Raw genomic sequence first — 18,194 nt, forward strand, 5'->3', positions numbered from 1 at the left:
CCAAACAATGCACTAATTTTAAGTGTAATTATAATAATTTACAGTTTAATTTTAAAAATAAATATCTTTTTTGTTCTAAATTAATTTAAAAATACTAAAATATTCTCAATTAAAAAGACAATCATACTCTCATTCTATAAATAGAGTTTTTTTTTTTTTTTGAATAAAAAAGATGAGAAATTAACTGTTGCACTCCTAGGTGCATTGTGTCTTGGATAACATCTTCTCTTTTAGTTTTGTTTATAATTTATAGCATGGCATGCGCGCACCTCTCTCTCCTGAAAAAACCAAAATCCCACCACCCTCACGCATCTATAGAGGGTATATCTGTCATTCCAGTAGATGACAAGATCTTCCATCCCCACGCTCATATCTAGCGCGTGGACGCACCCATCTTCAACAATCCCAATTGTCTTGAGTCTTCTCCTAGTAGCAGCACTCTTCTACAACCCCTTGTATTCTCCTCTCTTGCCAACTAATCAACACCCCCTATAATTTATCATTTGATGATGTGGCAAGTCTCTATTCGAAGAACATTTCAACCACGCTAGTCACGAAAGGGAATCTAGTTGTATGGCACTTTTCGTCCCTTTACTATGTTGTTTTGTCACATTGAACCTCGTACTATGAATATGTGCAATTAAGTACCTGAGGTACATAATATATTACACTGCGCATGTTTTGTATTATCCAGTTGAGTGTTAAAGAATAGAAATAATATCACGAGGCATGATAGTTAAGAAGGTTTGTCTTATTTCTTGAGTTCAAATCTTGAGGCCACCACTTAATTGGTTCGAAGACACTCTCTTTATTTAATTAAGAAAATAATTGTTTGATGATAAAATGTTAAGCATTTAAAAAAATAATTGTTTGATGTCCAATATATCTTACATGCACCTCAACTAATCCTACAGATCCTGAAGTTAATGACCATGTAAGCCACTAATATCAATCATATTAGTAACCACAAGACTCGAACTTGAATTCACAAGTAAGTAAATATGTTGGTTCCAAACTTTTATCACTGAACCATCTACTAGATGGTTTAAAAAATATATTTTTATTTTAAATGTAATAAAGAATGATTTTTAAAGTATTATTTATTTAAAAATATATCAAAATATAATATATATTTTTTATTAACCTCTTAAGAATAAGCTCTAACTTGTTGTGTAACTTGGTCATTAATCATGAAATTGTAAAAAAATATTGTCATCTTTCGACGAAATGGCATAAAATATTAATCTTTAATGATTTCATTGCAAGATAATATAGTGTCGACTTCTTAAAGAGAGTAAAATAACTAAACGTAATCTGCGAGTTGAGATATCATTTTTGTCGACGAGAGAGAGAGAGGAAGAAAAAAAAAAAAAAACGACCTTTGCTCTCATTTCTATTTATTTTTTCCTCTGCCAAGAAGTAAAAGCTTTCTCCTACATGAACGCCTAGCTTCCTTGAGGCAAGCACCCCTCTTTCTCTCTCTATAACTATATATTTATATACATACATGTTGCTGCTGCTGCTGCTGCTGCTGCTGTGTAGTGTGTGTTTTTTTTTAAGTGGGTATATAAGGTCACGTTTTGCTTTCTTTTAATCTACAACCTGTCAGTCGGTGCGTAACAAAGTACACCCATCTCTTCTCTCAGCCTTCATATTGCTCTCTCACTTTGTACATCACACTTGGGTTTTGACGGGTTTTGTGTTTTATCAATGGAGGTATAGTAAAAATTCTATCTTGAATGTTTTTGGTTGTTGTTCTTTTTAATTGTTCTAGAGTATCTAGTTTTGGATTTAATGTTGTTAGTCCTCTTGGGACTTGTTTACGGTTTCTTGTAGTATTATGAAGTAGGGCTAGGAGTAGAATTTTGTTGTGGATCATTTTGGGATTCTTGTTTTTGTTACTAGTAAATATTTTCGTGCTCTCTCGATGTGTATTAGTATGTTTTTGGGACGTTAAGCTTTTGAGTGTTTGTTGTGTTCTGGGGTTTGGGATTCGTTATGGAGATAAAACGATTAAATGTTCGTAATGGGTTCTTCATTTATTTATTTATTTATTTTTTGCTTTGAAAAGTTGGAGTCTTTATTATATGGGTTGGAAAAGAGATCTGGGGCTGGGGACTTCTGACTTGGTTACTTTGTTTTTACTAATAGCTGCCGGGTTTTATGCATGCATTTTTTTGGGGTCTGGTGATTTTGTGTAAAACTGTGGTTATGATTGTTTTTATGAGTATTGATACATGTAATTTTTGCATTTGCAGCTTATTAAATTTTCTTACGAGGGATTTTCTTTTATTTTACACTACTTTAATTTGGGAAATATTAATTTTGATAAATAAATGAATAAATAAATATTTTGCATATTTTGGCTGATATGGAAAATAATTTAATTCTAGCTAAAAGTATGGATTTTTTTTTAATTCCTAGGAACCTGTTTAAAAAAAAGCTAAAAAATTGTGTTTGATTAGTGAAGAAGGATAGATGTTTGAGAAAACTAGAGAACGTTTTTTTCTTTTTTGTTTCTATTTTGGTTGGAAAACATGATCAGTGATGTAGGAGTAAGTGTTATCTTCATAATATTCATCAAGCCTATGTTTAATTTATTTTTTTCTGACAATGCAAGGCAGGTTTGTGCCTTTTATGTTGTTTTTTTTTTCCTTTTAAATTTTAATTATCCATCTTTGTTTGTTTGAACTCCTTTTGCAGATGGATGCTATCGAAGGGAATTCCGAGTGGAATTGCACTGAAGATGAATCTGCTGAGCAATCACTTTCTCCAGGTATTTGTGATGCCTACAGAGATCCTGAGCTGCTTCCTCGCATTGGAGATGAGTACCAAGCTCAAATTCCAGCTCTTATGACAGAATGTTCCAACCGGTTGCTTGTGGAGAATCCAGCTGATGCAAAAATCTCATCTGCTACTTGCGATGAGTTTTTGGTTGGATTGCCTGTATCATTAATGTGGATCAGTGAGGAAGTTGAGAGCATTAAACATGAACCACAAGGTTATCCTTGTGATTTGACTGATACATCCAATAGAAACGAGTCTGTAAAACCTGAAAGCATTAGAGAGGCAAAGATTGTTCCAGGAGTTGACTTGAAAGCTAAGGTTGAGCATATGGATATTACAACGAATGGTGGCATGGAAGTAGGAGAATCTGCAAAGTTATGTTTTCAACCAGAATTAAGTAATGAAATGCCTTGTAAGCTTGGAAGCAAAGTTTACTCCTTAGTTCCTGGTTCTGTGAACAACCCTTGGAGTGAAGCAGAGGAGGACAGTTTTCTTCTTGGTTTATATATCTTTGGAAAAAATCTTGTTCAAGTGAAGAACTTTGTTGAGAGCAAGACGATGCTTGACATACTTTCATTTTATTATGGTAAGTTTTATAGGTCTGACAGACACCGTAAATGGTCAGAGTGCCGTAAAATAAGAAGCAGAAAATGTGTATATGGGCAAAGGATTTTTACAGGATCGAGGCAACATGAGATGTTATCTCGTTTGCTTCCGCAATTGTCAGAGGAATGCAAAGATATTTTGCTTGAGGTATTTTATGAAGTATTTCTGAATGTAGCACAATCTTTAATGCCAAGATGCATCATTGAGTTTTGATTATTTATAAAGCACATGGGCAACTATGCATAAAAGACAAGCACATGCACACACATATCAGAAAGTCACAAAGTATGTTCCAGATTAGTTAATTTCTATCAAGAAATATGTTTTAAGTACTTCTGTTGAACTATTTGCAAATATTATTCTACTGGCTTTTTAGAGTATCACATTATTTGTACAAAATTTGAGAATATTTCAACTTTCATTACTACAGACAGAATAGGTGTTTGCACTCTATCCATGAATCGACAGATGGAGCTTCTTCAAATGATATGCTATTACAGTACTCCTTTCATCCTTTAATCGTCTTTTTAGGATAGCAGATGTGATAACATAATTGGGAAAGCCGGTTTGCTAATGATTCATGATTGGTTACGTGAAAGTCTAAAATTGCAGTTAATTTTTTTTTTCCACTGAGAATGATTGTTAGATGACAGCATGAAAAGGGCGGTGTGAGCATTGGTTTGAGATGCAAACTTCATAGTTTCACTGCTGATAAACCTGTCCTATGTTTGAGGCTCTTTCTTTCTTTCTTGAAAAGAAATTTTGCAGTGCTTGGCTGTTTTGTTTTGATATTATCTAGTTTATTAGTAGTCCATAATGCACTATCCTTTGAATATTAATTTCATCAATTGACAGGCTGCCAAGGCATTTGGAGAGGGAAAAATGTTGCTGGAAGAATATGTATTCACTTTAAAGTTGACAGTTGGATTGCATGCCCTCGTAGAGGCAGTGGGAATTGGTAAAGGAAAACAAGACCTCACAGGCTTTGCCATGGAGTCTCTGAAGTCTAATCAAGTTGCTCATGTCCGTCCAGAAATACCAACCGGAAAAGCATGCTCAACCCTTACACCTGTTGAAATTATCAACTACCTAACTGGTGGCTATCGCTTAAGCAAAGCCCGATCAAATGATCTGTTCTGGGAAGCTGTTTGGCCTCGATTACTTGCAAGAGATTGGCATTCTGAACAGCCTAATGATCATGGTTTTGCTGCTGCCTCCAGGCATTCTCTGGTCTTTCTGATCCCTGGCATCAAGAAGTTTTCAAGAAGGAAACTAGTGAAAGGAGACCACTATTTTGATTCTGTTAGTGATGTCCTGAATAAAGTTGCTTTGGATCCAACACTTCTTGAGCTTGACATTGGAGAAGATAAGGGTGATGGTAGCAAGGAAGAAACCACATGGAACAACAAGACAAATTTGGACCAAGGAGATTTTCCTGGTCAACAACGCCATTGTTACCTCAAACCTAGAACTCCAAGCCGTACTTCAAATGCCATGATGTTTACCGTGGTTGATACAAGTCTTGCCAATGAGGAAACAAAAAAGGTGAGAGAACTGAGGAGCTTACCAGTTGGATTGATGAGCATATCCAACTCCAGAAGTGATTCTGAAGATGGTGATGATGATTCTTCGAAGGAGTCAACTGATGAATCTGATTCTTGTGATAAGAATAAGAGTGCCATGATAGAAACCATAAAGAATGATTTGGACAAGGGAGTATTTTCTGACAGTGAAGGCGTTGAAAATAATGCTTTAAAGCAGAGTTTCCCTATAAATGGTTCAGGTTTCACCAAAGCTCTTGAAGAAATTCCTGTGGACCAGAAAGCTGATATGCAGATGAAAAGGGCTATCAAGCGCCAAACAACCCGAAGAGTAAGACATGGAGACAGAAAACTTTTGGCCCCAGTGGCAAAACATCTACATAGATTAATTGCTTGTGACCAGACAAAGACAAGCTGTGGTGTAATTAGTAGTCATGGGTTAAAACAAGATGAGCTTGGTTGTGCTGGAGAAGGTCCTAATTTTAGAGATGAATTTCTCTCTCGAGTGGATCCACCTGTGGAGAAATTATCAGCTACCAGTTCTCCCAGAGGCAGTCCAAATATTAGTGATGAATGCGCTCTCAGCAGTAATTCCTCTGTTGCTGAACATCCTCATGAGAAACTTCAATCCCGGGCATTGATTGACCTGAACATACCTGTAGCTCAAGATGCTGAAATGGAACCTTCAATGATGGAAGTGATAGAAGTACAAGATGATCAAGCAAGCAGGCAAACAGAGGATTTTTGGCGGCAAAAAATCACTGCACCGGTAGTATGTGATTCTATTCCTCAGCAGCCACCTAATATGAATACCCGAAGACACAGCACAAGAAACCGGCCGCCGACCACTAAAGCACTAGAAGCTCTTGCTTGTGGCTTCTTAAACATAAAGCAGAAGCGGAAGAGTAGAGATGATTTTTCACTAGATAACCGGATGTCGAGGCCTTTACGACGTGCTCGCAGTAAGATGAGAATCACTGAAAGCTTCAGTGTTGATATGACAAATTTTAAAGGAGATGAAAGAAGAAGAAATGGTGGGTGCAAGAGTAACGGAGACATGCTCAGCGAGGTTCAGATTTAAATCACGGGTGGTGTTCCAACCTTGGGCTCCGAGTTTTTTCGGTGCTGGTCTGCCAATCTGTACCATAGGAATGAGTCGTTAAGACTCTGGAAGGTTCAGCTCTTCTCAGCAGCTGAAGTACTCAAGACTTGAATGAGGCAGCGCTCCTTTGTCTTGCTTCGAACTGCAACATGCACGGCTTCATGCTAACTTCACAATGATCAGACTAGAATTATAAACTTTCCAAGACAACGTCTACACTGGACAAAGAACCTTGCGAGATGTCTAACATCAGAAAACAAGATGGGGAAAAGGTTGCTTAGAAGTCAAAGTGTTGTTTTTCAACAGCATTTGACAGTACAGATACTTCTTAATCTGAACTCCCGTATGACCTTTTGCCTAATTGAGGCAATCATTGCCCCATGATCCAACCTAAAGTCCAGTATGGTCTAATCCTCCCTCTCAATGTGTGTTTGTTTTCTTTTGAATTCATCCATAATGAATCGAAGTATTGGTAAGCAGATGGATTCTCCTGTTCTAATGGGGTTTTATCATTTCGTTTTTCAATATTTGCTGTTCTTGAGTTGAATCTACTATTGTGGGACTTGGAACGTTGAACACAATGACATCTGAGTCTCCTCGTTCTTCTTCGTCCTCCTCCACAAAAACTGTGTCGAGACATAATCTTGCAAGCCATTATAGCGTTAAAAGCACAGTTATTAAACCCGGATCGGCTCAGCAGGTTGATCAGGTGGCTGGACCGGTCCAGGTTTGTTAAAAGACCGGCCGGTGCAATAACCCAGTCGACCCATCAGACCGGCCGGTGCAATAATTCGGTCGACCCATGACCCGGGCGAATCTGGACGAAACTCGGTGTTTTTTTTTCAAATGTGGTTTTTCTCTGATACCTATTTTTTTTTTATATTTTTTTAGTTGGTTATTAACAGTTTTTAAAGTTCACTATATAAATATTAGAAAAATATTTTATTTTTTCAATATGAGATTTGAAACCTTTAATATTACGTTTCCAAGAAAAAAAGTTATTTTTTCAATGTGTGAGTTGAAACCCTTTTGTATATATATTCTATGTTCACAAGAAAAAAGTTATATTTTTTCAATATGGGATTTGAAACCCTTTAGTATATATACTCTATGTTCGCAAGAAAGAAGTTATTTTTTTAATGTGGAATAAAAAAAAATTTTAATTTTTTTTTAAACTTCATTATTTATAACATGTATAATATATATTCACATGAATTTTTTCATATAAAATATTAAAACTTTAAATATTTATTTTTAATTATTCTGAATTGACCCGAATTGACTTATAAAACTTGAGACCCAGTCTTTTAACCGGGTTAATCTCCAAACCAGATTTGATAACGATGGTTAAAAGTCATAAAGCTTAACTGCTATTTTCCCTTCATTAGTAATACATAGTGTTATTCATTTTTGAATATTTTTGTAAATTAAGTTGTTTTCTTATGTTTTATCAAAGAGAATTATTTTAACCAAAATTTCTTAATTTTCTATTTCACACCTCCCCTTGTATTAAACCCTGAAAATAATAATAGAAACAGCAAGGAAAATAAAATTCACTGATCCCATAAGCTAATTAATTAAGTAAGAAGGGTTTCAATTAAAAATAAATAAATAAATAAATGGAGGCGAGGGGAGGGGAGGGGAGGGGAGGGGAGGGGGCAAAAAGGGTGAAACGTGAAACCATGCAGTGCAAGAAGCCACCTTTTTGGTTCTTTCTAATCAGAGTCACAGCAGAGAAAGACAAAGGAGGATGTAATCCACGTGGCATTCAGAGAAGCCACCAACGTGTCACCCTTATTTCTCCTGAAAAATATTATAAAGAAAACCAGCGCGTGTTATCCACTCCCATCTTCTTCTACTCCGTTTCTCTATTTCCTACTACGCTGCCCAAAAGCACGCTCTATCATATTTCCCCGCCATTAAAAAGACAAAATTAAAGGTGGCTGTGGTGTTATTGGCATTGACATTTAATTGCTATAATAAAGAAAACAATAAAGGGTCAGGCATTTCGTCGAGCATCTGGAAGAATCCGAGCACCACCAGACCCACCTCCACACGGCGTGAGGCCGCCGTTTACCCCCACCGAAAAGGTTGAGATCTCGAGGAGCTCCACTGCCAATCAATTTCACAATGAGAACGGTCTTGGCTCTGGTTAGTTTATCAATTCATGTTACTGCTTCTCTTAAGAGTTTCTTTTTTTTTTGGTAAATGATGAGTATTGGTTCATTCCATGAGAAAATAGCACAAATTGAGCTCTATTTTGGGGATTTTTTTCCTGAACCCAGAAGCAAAAGCACATGGAGGAGTTTTTGGGCTATCGAAATTGTATATAGAATCTAACCCTGTTACCCTGGTATGATTTGAAGGGCTGTTTGGTTTCTGGGATAATTTTGTAAGGCACAAACTGTTGATTAAGAAGAATCTGAAGAGAGAATAGAAAGAATAGAGATAAAAGAAGAATAGCAGATTAAGAAAGAACAGAGAGGAAGAGAAAATAGAGAGGGAGAGAGAATAGCAGATAGTCTGCAAAATTTATCAATTCTCATTGTTACCTTCCAAGTCTCTTACAATTCTCTTTATATACAATGGATTCCCATTCTTTACGTCAACTAACTAATCCTAACTGATAAAACTATTAACTAACAGTTATTATAACCTCCTAACTAACATTCCAAGTGTGATTCCATCAATGCACTTGCTGCTGCTGCTTCTTGTTGCACTCCTTCGCCTTCATCATATCCTCTGGTTCATAACAACACCCTCCCCATCAAGAGATTCTTGTCCTCGAGAATTTATATTGAAATCTGGAAACTGCCTTGATAATTCTTCTTGACCATGACATTATTGGATTCCTCTTGCCACATAGGTTTTTCAAAAACTTGCACCAACATTGTAGGTTTGAGAATCTTCTGTCATTTCTTGAAAGAAATATGACCAAAAACATTAGGAACGCACACAAGATAACGGGACCAACGATTCCTGGATCGAAAACAAGGATCTTGTGATGTTTATTTGCAGTATTTGATATAGGAATAACAGTAGGATTTGGATTTGGATTCAAAGGAAGGAAGCCAAAGGTTCTACTAAAGTTCCAATTCGCAATCAAGTGAAGCTCGGTGCTTCCTTCTGTAGAACTTGAACAACTCATATAAACTTTCAAGACACTCAAATCATTCTTGTAATCAATCCCAGCAGTGATCAAAATCTCCACTCTTTAATTCAATACCCTGTAAGATTGGTTCAACAATTTTGATTGAATTAAGGCTATCGATATCTAAAAAAAAATGGTGATCATTTGGATCTTTGAAATGGGCATCAAGCCTGGTGTCAAACTCACTACTCACAAACTTGTTCTTGGTCAACTTAGAAGAATAAACAAGATCCAAGTATCCTCTAGGCCTTGTTGAGAAAGAAGATGTTGTATTGGATTCATCATCACTAATCTCCTTCTCCGTCATCTCATCTTGTTGTTCCTCTATTTTCATTGATGAACTCAAAAGAACACGACCACCATTAGTCTTCAACTTTATTTTCACCCCCAAGAACAAACTTGCAACTTTCTTCCATTTTTGTGTTGATCCTTGGATGTGGTACAGTTCCATCAGTTGTTGGGTCATTCTTTTCACCTGTTAGTAGACCATTTCTTCCTTTTTTTACAACTTCCTGATTGTTCACTATCGTTTGCAATATAGGCCCTTATTGAATCCAATTTTGAATTGAATTGATCATTCTTCTTGTTTTGTTTTTCTCAATGTCTGTGATTTGCTGCTTTCCACTGCAAGAACTCCTCGTGCATCTGTTGCATTTGCTCTTCCAACTTCTTGCCTTGTTTCTCCAGTGCTCTAACCTTGTTACTCTCCACCATAGTTGCTAGATAATTGTTACAATCAATCAAATGACAGTGGATCATTTGTGGCTCTGATACCAAATGTTAAGGCTTGCCTTAACAAACTGTTGATTAAGAAGAAGAATTTGAAGAGAATAGCAGATAGTTTGCAAATGCCAATACCCTGGTATGATTTGAAGGGTCTGTTTGGTTTCTGGGATAATTTTGTAAGGCACAAACTGTTGATTAAGAAGAATCTGAAGAGAGAATAGAAAGAACAGAGAGAAAAGAAGAATAGTAGATTAAGAAAGAACAAAGAGGAAGAGAGAATAGAGAGAGAGAGAGAATAGCAGATAGTTTGCAAAATTTATCAATTCTCATTGTTACCTTCCAAGTCTCTTACAACTCTCTTTATATACAATGAATTCCCATTCTTTACGTCAACTAACTAATCCTAACTGATAAAACTATTAACTAACAGTTACTATAACCTCCTAACTAACATTCCAAGTGTGATTCCATCAATGCACTTGCTGCTGTTGCTTCTTGTTGCACTCCTAGCCTTCATCATATCCTCTGGTTCGTAACATAATTGAAGTTGAAAATGAAAACCCGGTATTGGCATTCATTTTCTTGGAGTGTTTCCATTTTGGTCCTTTTCTTATGTTTAATTTTTGTATTTTTTATGCTGTAGAACACGGAACAATGTGAGAGAAAAACCAGTCTGTGATTTTGCGATTGAAATAACTGAGAATGAACTGGGTATGCGATGTGATGTGAGTAGTGTCTTCTTGGTTTTGTCTTTCCAATTATTAATAGTGGCTTGCTAGACACTATTTGCTTGAACTATTTCGTCAATTTGATCGAATTCAGTGCATACCCCCCGCGGTTACTTATGCTCCCTCACATGAGAGTAGGGATGCATGCATATGTGCAATGTATGTTCTGTAAGAAATGTATTAGAACTGACCAATTATGTGGCCCTCTTTAATGTGCTCAAGCAGATTGCAATTCATCTATATCCTTGACCGTAGTTTGATAGTATTAATTGGTTGGTATTGATAATTGATCTATGTTTGTGCTTCAGATATTGAGCTAGTATTTGATAAGGTCTTTTGGATGTTCTTTTTCGTGACTCTCTACATGCTTGTGGGATGCTACTCTTAGGACTGGAACTTGCTAACTTAATATTACTTTCACTTTTTTTTTCTTACCACTCCTCGCGGAAGAAGATGCTCGGAGAATTAGTTCTGACAATGTCCTTGAAGAACGAGATTCTCGTTATGATGCGTTGCTTAGTCAAATGGTGGGCAGAATTAAATCTAAGCCCGGAGGAAAGCTTGAAACGGGTGAGGTGGGTTATTGGGATTCACTCTTGCTGTTTACATTTTTCAATCAACTGTTGATTCATAGATGCTATTATTTATTGCTTGTCACTTAAACACCTTTTACTGTTTTCCTTCCCATTTCTTTTAGAAAGATCATATAACTTTATTAATTAGAGATAATGGCAACCTGAAAATTATATGCTGCAACATGTTTCTCTCTCTTCAGATCGTCATTTGAAAATCCAGTTGGATTTCTTGACAGGCACCTGTGGTTGAAAGGTACGATAGGCCCATGCCAAAGCTGAGAAACACAAAACCTGATTCTGGCAGATATGAAGAAAGGCCTGGTTCTCCAGGAACTCTGAATGTAGCACAGCTGCGCCAAATAATGCTCCTGTATCAAGGGAAGGCTGATGATCATGAAGGACCCATGAATGCCCAGCAAGTCGCTGAGAAGTTTTGACTTGAAGTTGCACAAGTTCAGGGGGTCCTGCAGTTCTTATCACTGCCGCCAGAGGATAACAATAAACAGAGAAGCAATCGGTGAAAGATTGTGGGCTTTTAGGATATGCTGTTGAATAAGAAAGCAGTCAATGCCAGAATTCCATGTCCTTCATTATAGAGCAAATCAGCAAGATACAAATATACTCTTAGTTGCCGTTCTTGCGAACAGAATTTTGGACAACAATTTGTCCTGTTGAGTATGTCATCAGCAAATTTTGTTGGTAATCTGATTCTGACCACTAATTGACACTATTTGCTTGTACATAGAGTTGGGGAACTATTCCCCTCCTTGTTTCTTGTGCTGATATGTAAAATGCCAGTCTTGTATGTTTTATCAACTCCGAGTTATGCAAGGCTTTAGCAAACAGCAAGGTGGCAATGGAACTTCCCGGAAGACATCCAGGACCTACGTGCAACTTGGGACTCCATAAACTTCCATCCAAACCCTTCCATGGATGACCATTGCGTCTGGAAAGGCCACCCCTCAGGTGCTTTTACAATTGATTCTGCATGGGAACTTCCCGCCACTCTTTCATACTCTGGCTTGCTTCTCTAGGTCGTCTGTGCACCATGAATAGGCTGCACATGGCTCAAATAGAATGCGGTCTGCATACGGAGACTCATGATCACTTATTCTTCCATGGCCACTACTCTAGCTCCTCAGTATGGGGAACCATCAACAACAAAGCTAACATGCAACTAGTGATTCTTCCATGGCCTGCTAGCTCTTGGAATCATCTGCTTCTCTGAGCTTCCACAACTTACCAAAAGAAGAACATCACCCACATGATTGCTCGCCTCCTTCTATCAACCATGGTCTACTTCATATGGCAGGAAAGGAACAACAGAATCTTCAGCAACTGCTACCAGCCCTCTCAGACAACTAGTGAGGAAATCTACTAGCTTATCATAACTCACATAACAAATATGGAGCACAAATGCACCATCCCAGCCCTGATCTGAGATGTTTGGAGCCTCCTGGATCCTTAGAGTAATGCTCCAATGGCTGCATTTCTTTTTTAGTTTTCTAGTTTGTAGTTTTCTTTTTTCTGTTCTCTTTTTAGAATTGGCTAGGTAGTTTTGGAATGTTGCACATTCCAGTCTCCTAGCCTATTTTTATTTTAGACTTCCCTCTCTTCTTCTTTTTTTTTGCCCTTTTTGTACTGTTCCTGTGCCTGTTATTTCAGTTGGTTTTTCTTCTTGTTTCCTGGTTCTCCGAGAAGTATGCCTCTCATTCACTTTGTAAGTTCCTTCTTCTTCAATACAATTAAACCTTTCCCAAAAAGAGAAATAGCAAGGTGACAATTTACATTCAATGATGTTGAGGTTTCGCAATGGACTGCACGGTCAGGACTTGCCACTGCAGTAGTTGGCCGTTGCCACCCTGTGGCCTGTTGCCCGTAACTAGTATGTTTCTGGTCACAAACTTATTCTCCGGTGATACATGAAGGGTGGTCTTAGACGGGTAGTGGTTCCATGGATTACATTGCTAAGATCCCCAACGTTTATAACCGCTGCAAATTCATCAAACAATGGTCAGATGCCCAAATCAATAAAACAGCAATTGGCGACCAAAGTGTAACAAAAGAGCAAACCCAGAAACTTGAGGATTAAATTCCCGAACAAGGTCCCCTGTAACATTAAGACGAGAATTCATGCTCCATAGCCAAACCATTGTGCTCCAATCCCCTTGATTCCCAAGAAGATCTCAACGTTGAAATCCCGCTTCTACTAAACAATCAAAATACATATAACTAAACCAGCAACAACAGAGCTTCCACCATGTGTGAACAAATTTAGAGATTTAATGAACAGTCCATGATCTCCAGTGGCATATAAATAATAGCATTGTCTCCTGAAACGTTTACCTACAAAAAATGACCATACCCTCTAAATTTTAATTTTTACCTCGTTTACTCTACAAGCATAAAATCCAGCCTCTAAAAATGACTAATCAAAATATAACCACCCCCACTTCCTTCTGTGGGGGCAAGAAGAATGGGACGACCAAAATGCATAAAAAGAGAACAGAAAATATTTTGTTAGATTCAAGTCAAAATAGACTCCAGCCAGTCTGATGTGAATTCATACGCCACAAATGTTACAGCACCAGCTGGTGCAGCCTTGACAGTTGATGGGACGATGCCTTTATAAAGACCAGCCCAGCCCTCCGTCTGCAAAATTCGGCGAAGAGCATCAAACATGTTTCTGTAAGCACGATGCTCGACTCGACCACCATACTTTGGGTGCCTCTGTAGTCCTTCAATCTGTAGCAGCCAAAAAACAAAGAAAAATCAAATATCATTGACAGTGCTGTAAGACAGAAATAGATGGCAACAGCACTTGTTAAAACTCAAGTTTTTTGACTAGCAAATTGATTTGGAACAAAGATAAGCTTTTAGCAATCAACATTAAAAATGCATAATCTACCTGAAACCTTTTCTTGACCACATCAAGAGGATGACAGACAAGTTTGGCACACGTGCCAGCTGCTAACCCGCAGATAAAAAGCTGAAAGCTTGAAAGGTTATCATCTGTGCTTATGGAGCTTGTGGATGACGATTTGTGATGGTTCCAGGCCTACAATGAATCCTGTAAAATGTATTACCGTCCAAAACAGCTTGGTATGTATGTGTAGAAAGCAGGATGAAATATCCACCAAGTGCATGCAACACACATAACCTTCTTTCAATTCTTGAATAGTGTTGGTTAAAATTTAAAACTAAATTGCAATTCTTAACCAATTGACCAGCTGTAAAGAACTAAATTTAGACCTTGATGACTGGCCAACAAAATCCATGACAGAATAGCTTCTCCATTGCCATTAAGTTAGCGACTGCTTTGATAGAAATGACAAGGTGTCTCTCCAGCTTTAACAAGGTGATGTTTTATTTAAAATGAAAAATTATTCATACAGCAGAGCAGATAATTCCAATTGTCTCACTCTCAATATATTTCCACCTATAATTTGAATAGTGTTGGTTAAAATTTCAGTGTGTAACGGGTGGATAATCCCAAAAGACCAAGAACGCTATTTTTTTCAAATGTTTTACCAGCACACTAGATTGACTTTTTGACCAAATACCATTCTTGTTCTTCCAATTCCAGATAAAAGTTATTATCCCTTTAAAATCTTACCGTGGTCCAGTGCTTAGACACTTGACTACAAAAAGAGATCTGAATTCTTACCATGGTCCAGCGCTTAAATGTATCGTAGGTGCCAAACTGAAGTCCAGCATAAGGAACAATCTCAACCAGTGTTGGGGATAATCCAGCATATAAGCCTCTGAAGCCACGAGTTCTGACAATATCAACAAATGCTGACCTCATTGTTGGATACACCTATAAGGCACTAATCAGTCAAGCAGTAAAATGTAATAAAATCATTCTAAGGTGTCTGGAAATAGTGTCTGAGAGACAAATGAACTGAATAGGGTGAAGTGAATTATATACACTCCTTTATGCAGTCAACTTATTTCTGCATAGTACTTCCACTAATCAAAATCATCACAGGGAAAATTCAAGAGAGTCGCCCATGTCTCTTAGAGAGCATAAGAATGACACAAATAATCATATTCTATACCTTAGGTTCACCCTGTGAAGCTAGTATGGTTCTTAGAAGATCAAATGGGTACGACCCAACTGTAGCTGCACACCCTGCTAATGCTCCGCTGGCATAGGAGAGGTAAGGACTCAACTGAATATGATCCTCTGCATCATATTAAGCAAACAGGCCAATAAAAGAGACCTTCAGGATACGTATACAGGACAGATATTAAACATTTCATCACCTCCAGTGCCATCATATTTTCAAATAACATTGATACAATGACCTTCACCAGCATTAGGTATAAAATATAATAAATTGACAGTCAGAATCTGGACCATATGTTTCTAAACATACAGTAGAGCATAATACAAGTAGATTTTCCAGTAAAATTGTGCCAAACCTGTCACCATACATAACTTCATGCTAATGTATTACAAAATTTGAATCAGTTTTATGTTAATCTGAATGTTGAATCAATCTATAAGCAAGGGAAAACAAAATAAAAAATGAGGTCATATTTGATTTGTACATGTCTATGTCATCCATTCACTAGTCAAAAATATTTTCATTATGTTCAAAAGAAACCTTTACTGACAACAGCTAAACTACGTAATAGAACATTCATTGCCAGAATCAAATTTAGAGATGATATTAATCTGTTTATAATTATACCTGTCTTAGAAGAACCGGCAGCAAATGTTTTCAATTTGTGCAACACCGCAAATTGTATGGCAGTGTATGGCATAACCATAAGTAAAGCTGGGACATTTCCACGCCAAAAACCCTACAGCATGCAATCATCTTGGATAAAAAGCAGGAAAATGGTAGATAGCCTTCACAAAATTAGTGTTTGAAAATATCTAGAAGGAACTCCCAAGAACAATATTTGGAAATCATAAACCATCCACTATACACAATGGCATGGAGTGAAGGAACTGTGGTATGTAGCAATGTGTAGAATATCTACCGCTGAGATTAGTAGCTAAAAGAAAAGCAAGTTTCATTTACCTTTACTACCTGAAGAGCATGGATAGATAAGTTAAAAAATCACATTCTCAAATTCTGGGCTCGGATCCCTCTAGTTATCCAAAAAAAAAAAAATCCAATCCTCAGAAAAATAGAAAAGGAACCTACATTTGAAAGACATTCCATCACTTTAATATTTATACCACACCTCGACTGAAGCTAAAACATAAAGTTGGTAAATTGGGAGTAAACCGCCTGGGGTTCAGCAACCCTGCTTCTGTAAAGTTCAAATCATTGGCTTAGATTTCTAAATACTCATCTACAACAAGTATCATTAAATCAGCAACAGTGTACCAATTTTGATTTACACTATTCAAATAAATCATCCATCCAAAAATAATAAACAGAAAGAATGCATCATACCGGTAAACCTTCCTCTCTAAATATATCCTTTGTTGCTTGCAACATTCCTGTGTACTTTGATGGTGCAGTCACATTACTGCGAACCAAAGCCCACAAAGACGTTGGCTCCAGTTGAACCTGTCAACAAATACACACCCCAATATTTTTCTTAGTGTCACCTCTCGACACTTTTTGACTCATAAAATAACCTATATACAACCATGCATTTGAAAGACAAACACACAATAACTAACAACAATATATAAATTAACATGGAGATCTCCTTAGTGTACAATAGCAGAAACCCCTTTTCAACTAAAGATCTATACTCCCCATTTCCAGGCCTCCATCATGAACTTTAAATTCTTATTCAAGTTGCATATTAATTCCATTCACATGAGCAACAGAACTTTACAGATATACTCTATTGAAAAGTGTCCATTAGAGAAACAAACATTGACAACTTCTTTTTATCAAACAAACAGAACCTTACAGACCAATTTATCAAGACAGTGAAAACCCCAAACAAGGAAGTACAAAAATCGCATTGTTTCATTGAGAAAAACAAAAACCCATCATAGCAAAACAATCAAATTTCAAACCCACATAATTCAACAATTAATAATAATAAAAATAAAAATAAAAAAAGGACCTGGAATCTGATCTTGATGACATCAAGAGGAGATGTAACAGTACGTGAAATGCCACCAGCAATAGCACCTGCTGTTGCATCTATTAACGCCCTTTTTATCTGCCCTCCTCCATCTGCTGTTGCTGGCTCCTCCCCCTCCATTCTCATTATCACTGATTAAATATCCCTGAACCGAACCGAACGCCCCCTTTCCCTTTCTCAAGCAATACCAACAATAACATAAACCCAAAAAAGAAAGACCAGTCAGTTTAAGGAAAAGAGGAGAAAAAACTGAAAATGCTGCAAAGATTTAGTTAGGGTTTTCAAAAGAATCTCGTGATACTTGGAAAGAGAAAGAAAGAGAGGTAGAGGCGAAGCCATTTCTGTTTTTTTCTTTTTTTGGGGTTTAGTTAAATGGTAAACGCATGCCACCTTATTAGAGGATTTTTGAGCGGCTAGATGAGACAGAGAGGGAGAGAGAGAGAGATTTTGCTGGGTGGTTGTTAGAGAGGAGGAGGAGACTAAAATCTTTCGTGGTTCTTTTTTGTTACAATTACAACAGTCATTCTACTTTACTTTTGTCCTGTCAAGTCTATTACAAGAACACTTATTTTTAAAAATCCTTTTCAAAGGGCGGTAAAATCTATTTTTAAAAGTATATTTATTTTTTAAAAATATTAAAAAATATATTTTTTAATATTTTATTTTATAATTTTAACTTCTTGATGTTAAAAATAAAAAAAATTTAATTTTTTTTTATATTTTTTAGATAAAAATACTTTTAAAAAATATCATACATTATAATATCAAATACGTCAAAGCGATTTTAAATGGTTTTTCACTTCAAAATGTATCAAATTAAAGTTTTTTAAATGTTTTTAAATGATTTTAATGTATTAATATAAAAAAATATAAAAAATTTATTTTAATTAGAAAATATTTTAAAAAATA

At 36.6% G+C, this 18,194-nt stretch overlaps 2 protein-coding genes and 1 pseudogene across 3 annotated transcripts; 2 read left to right on the forward strand and 1 right to left on the reverse strand.

Moving 5' to 3' along the window:
- The first annotated feature begins 1,334 nt into the window (after positions 1-1,334).
- Positions 1,335-6,561, forward strand: LOC7475960 (uncharacterized). 2 transcript variants are annotated; one of them, XM_024609353.2, is made up of 3 exons: positions 1,335-1,459; positions 2,704-3,540; positions 4,249-6,561. In XM_024609353.2, exons 2-3 carry the CDS (start codon positions 2,704-2,706, stop codon positions 6,013-6,015), a joined length of 2,604 nt encoding a protein of 867 aa, XP_024465121.2. In that variant the 5' UTR covers positions 1,335-1,459; the 3' UTR covers positions 6,016-6,561. The 2 variants fall into 2 exon arrangements, with proteins under 2 accessions (XP_024465121.2, XP_024465120.2); XM_024609352.2 differs by lacking the exon at positions 1,335-1,459 and adding an exon at positions 1,530-1,716.
- Positions 6,562-6,616: 55 nt separating this feature from the next.
- Positions 6,617-12,900, forward strand: LOC18102302 (uncharacterized; annotated as a pseudogene).
- A 597-nt stretch (positions 12,901-13,497) lies between these two features.
- On the reverse strand, positions 13,498-17,776 carry LOC7475959 (mitochondrial thiamine diphosphate carrier 2). The gene is made up of 7 exons (XM_002314416.4): positions 17,265-17,776; positions 16,634-16,750; positions 15,917-16,028; positions 15,278-15,405; positions 14,884-15,036; positions 14,125-14,274; positions 13,498-13,961 (listed from the first exon to the last, which is right to left on the reverse strand). Exons 1-7 carry the CDS (start codon positions 17,409-17,411, stop codon positions 13,743-13,745), a joined length of 1,026 nt encoding a protein of 341 aa, XP_002314452.2. The 5' UTR covers positions 17,412-17,776; the 3' UTR covers positions 13,498-13,742.
- Between the last annotated feature and the right edge of the window lie 418 nt (positions 17,777-18,194).

Source organism: Populus trichocarpa, chromosome 10 (assembly GCF_000002775.5).
Source record: "Populus trichocarpa isolate Nisqually-1 chromosome 10, P.trichocarpa_v4.1, whole genome shotgun sequence".
Classification (NCBI taxonomy): domain Eukaryota; kingdom Viridiplantae; phylum Streptophyta; class Magnoliopsida; order Malpighiales; family Salicaceae; genus Populus; species Populus trichocarpa.

Excerpts from the sequence above, each read along its gene's own strand:
- LOC7475960 (XM_024609352.2), top strand. Across the intron at positions 3,541-4,248 it reads GCAAAGATATTTTGCTTGAG|GCTGCCAAGGCATTTGGAGA; the intron begins GTATTTTATGAA and ends ATCAATTGACAG.
- LOC7475959 (XM_002314416.4), bottom strand. The coding sequence starts at position 17,411 with ATGAGAATGGAGGGGGAGGAGCCAGCAACAGCAGATGGAGGAGGGCAG. Across the intron at positions 16,029-16,633 it reads TTAGAGAGGAAGGTTTACCG|GGTTTTTGGCGTGGAAATGT; the intron begins GTATGATGCATT and ends TGCATGCTGTAG. Across the intron at positions 13,962-14,124 it reads TGGTCAAGAAAAGGTTTCAG|ATTGAAGGACTACAGAGGCA; the intron begins GTAGATTATGCA and ends TGGCTGCTACAG.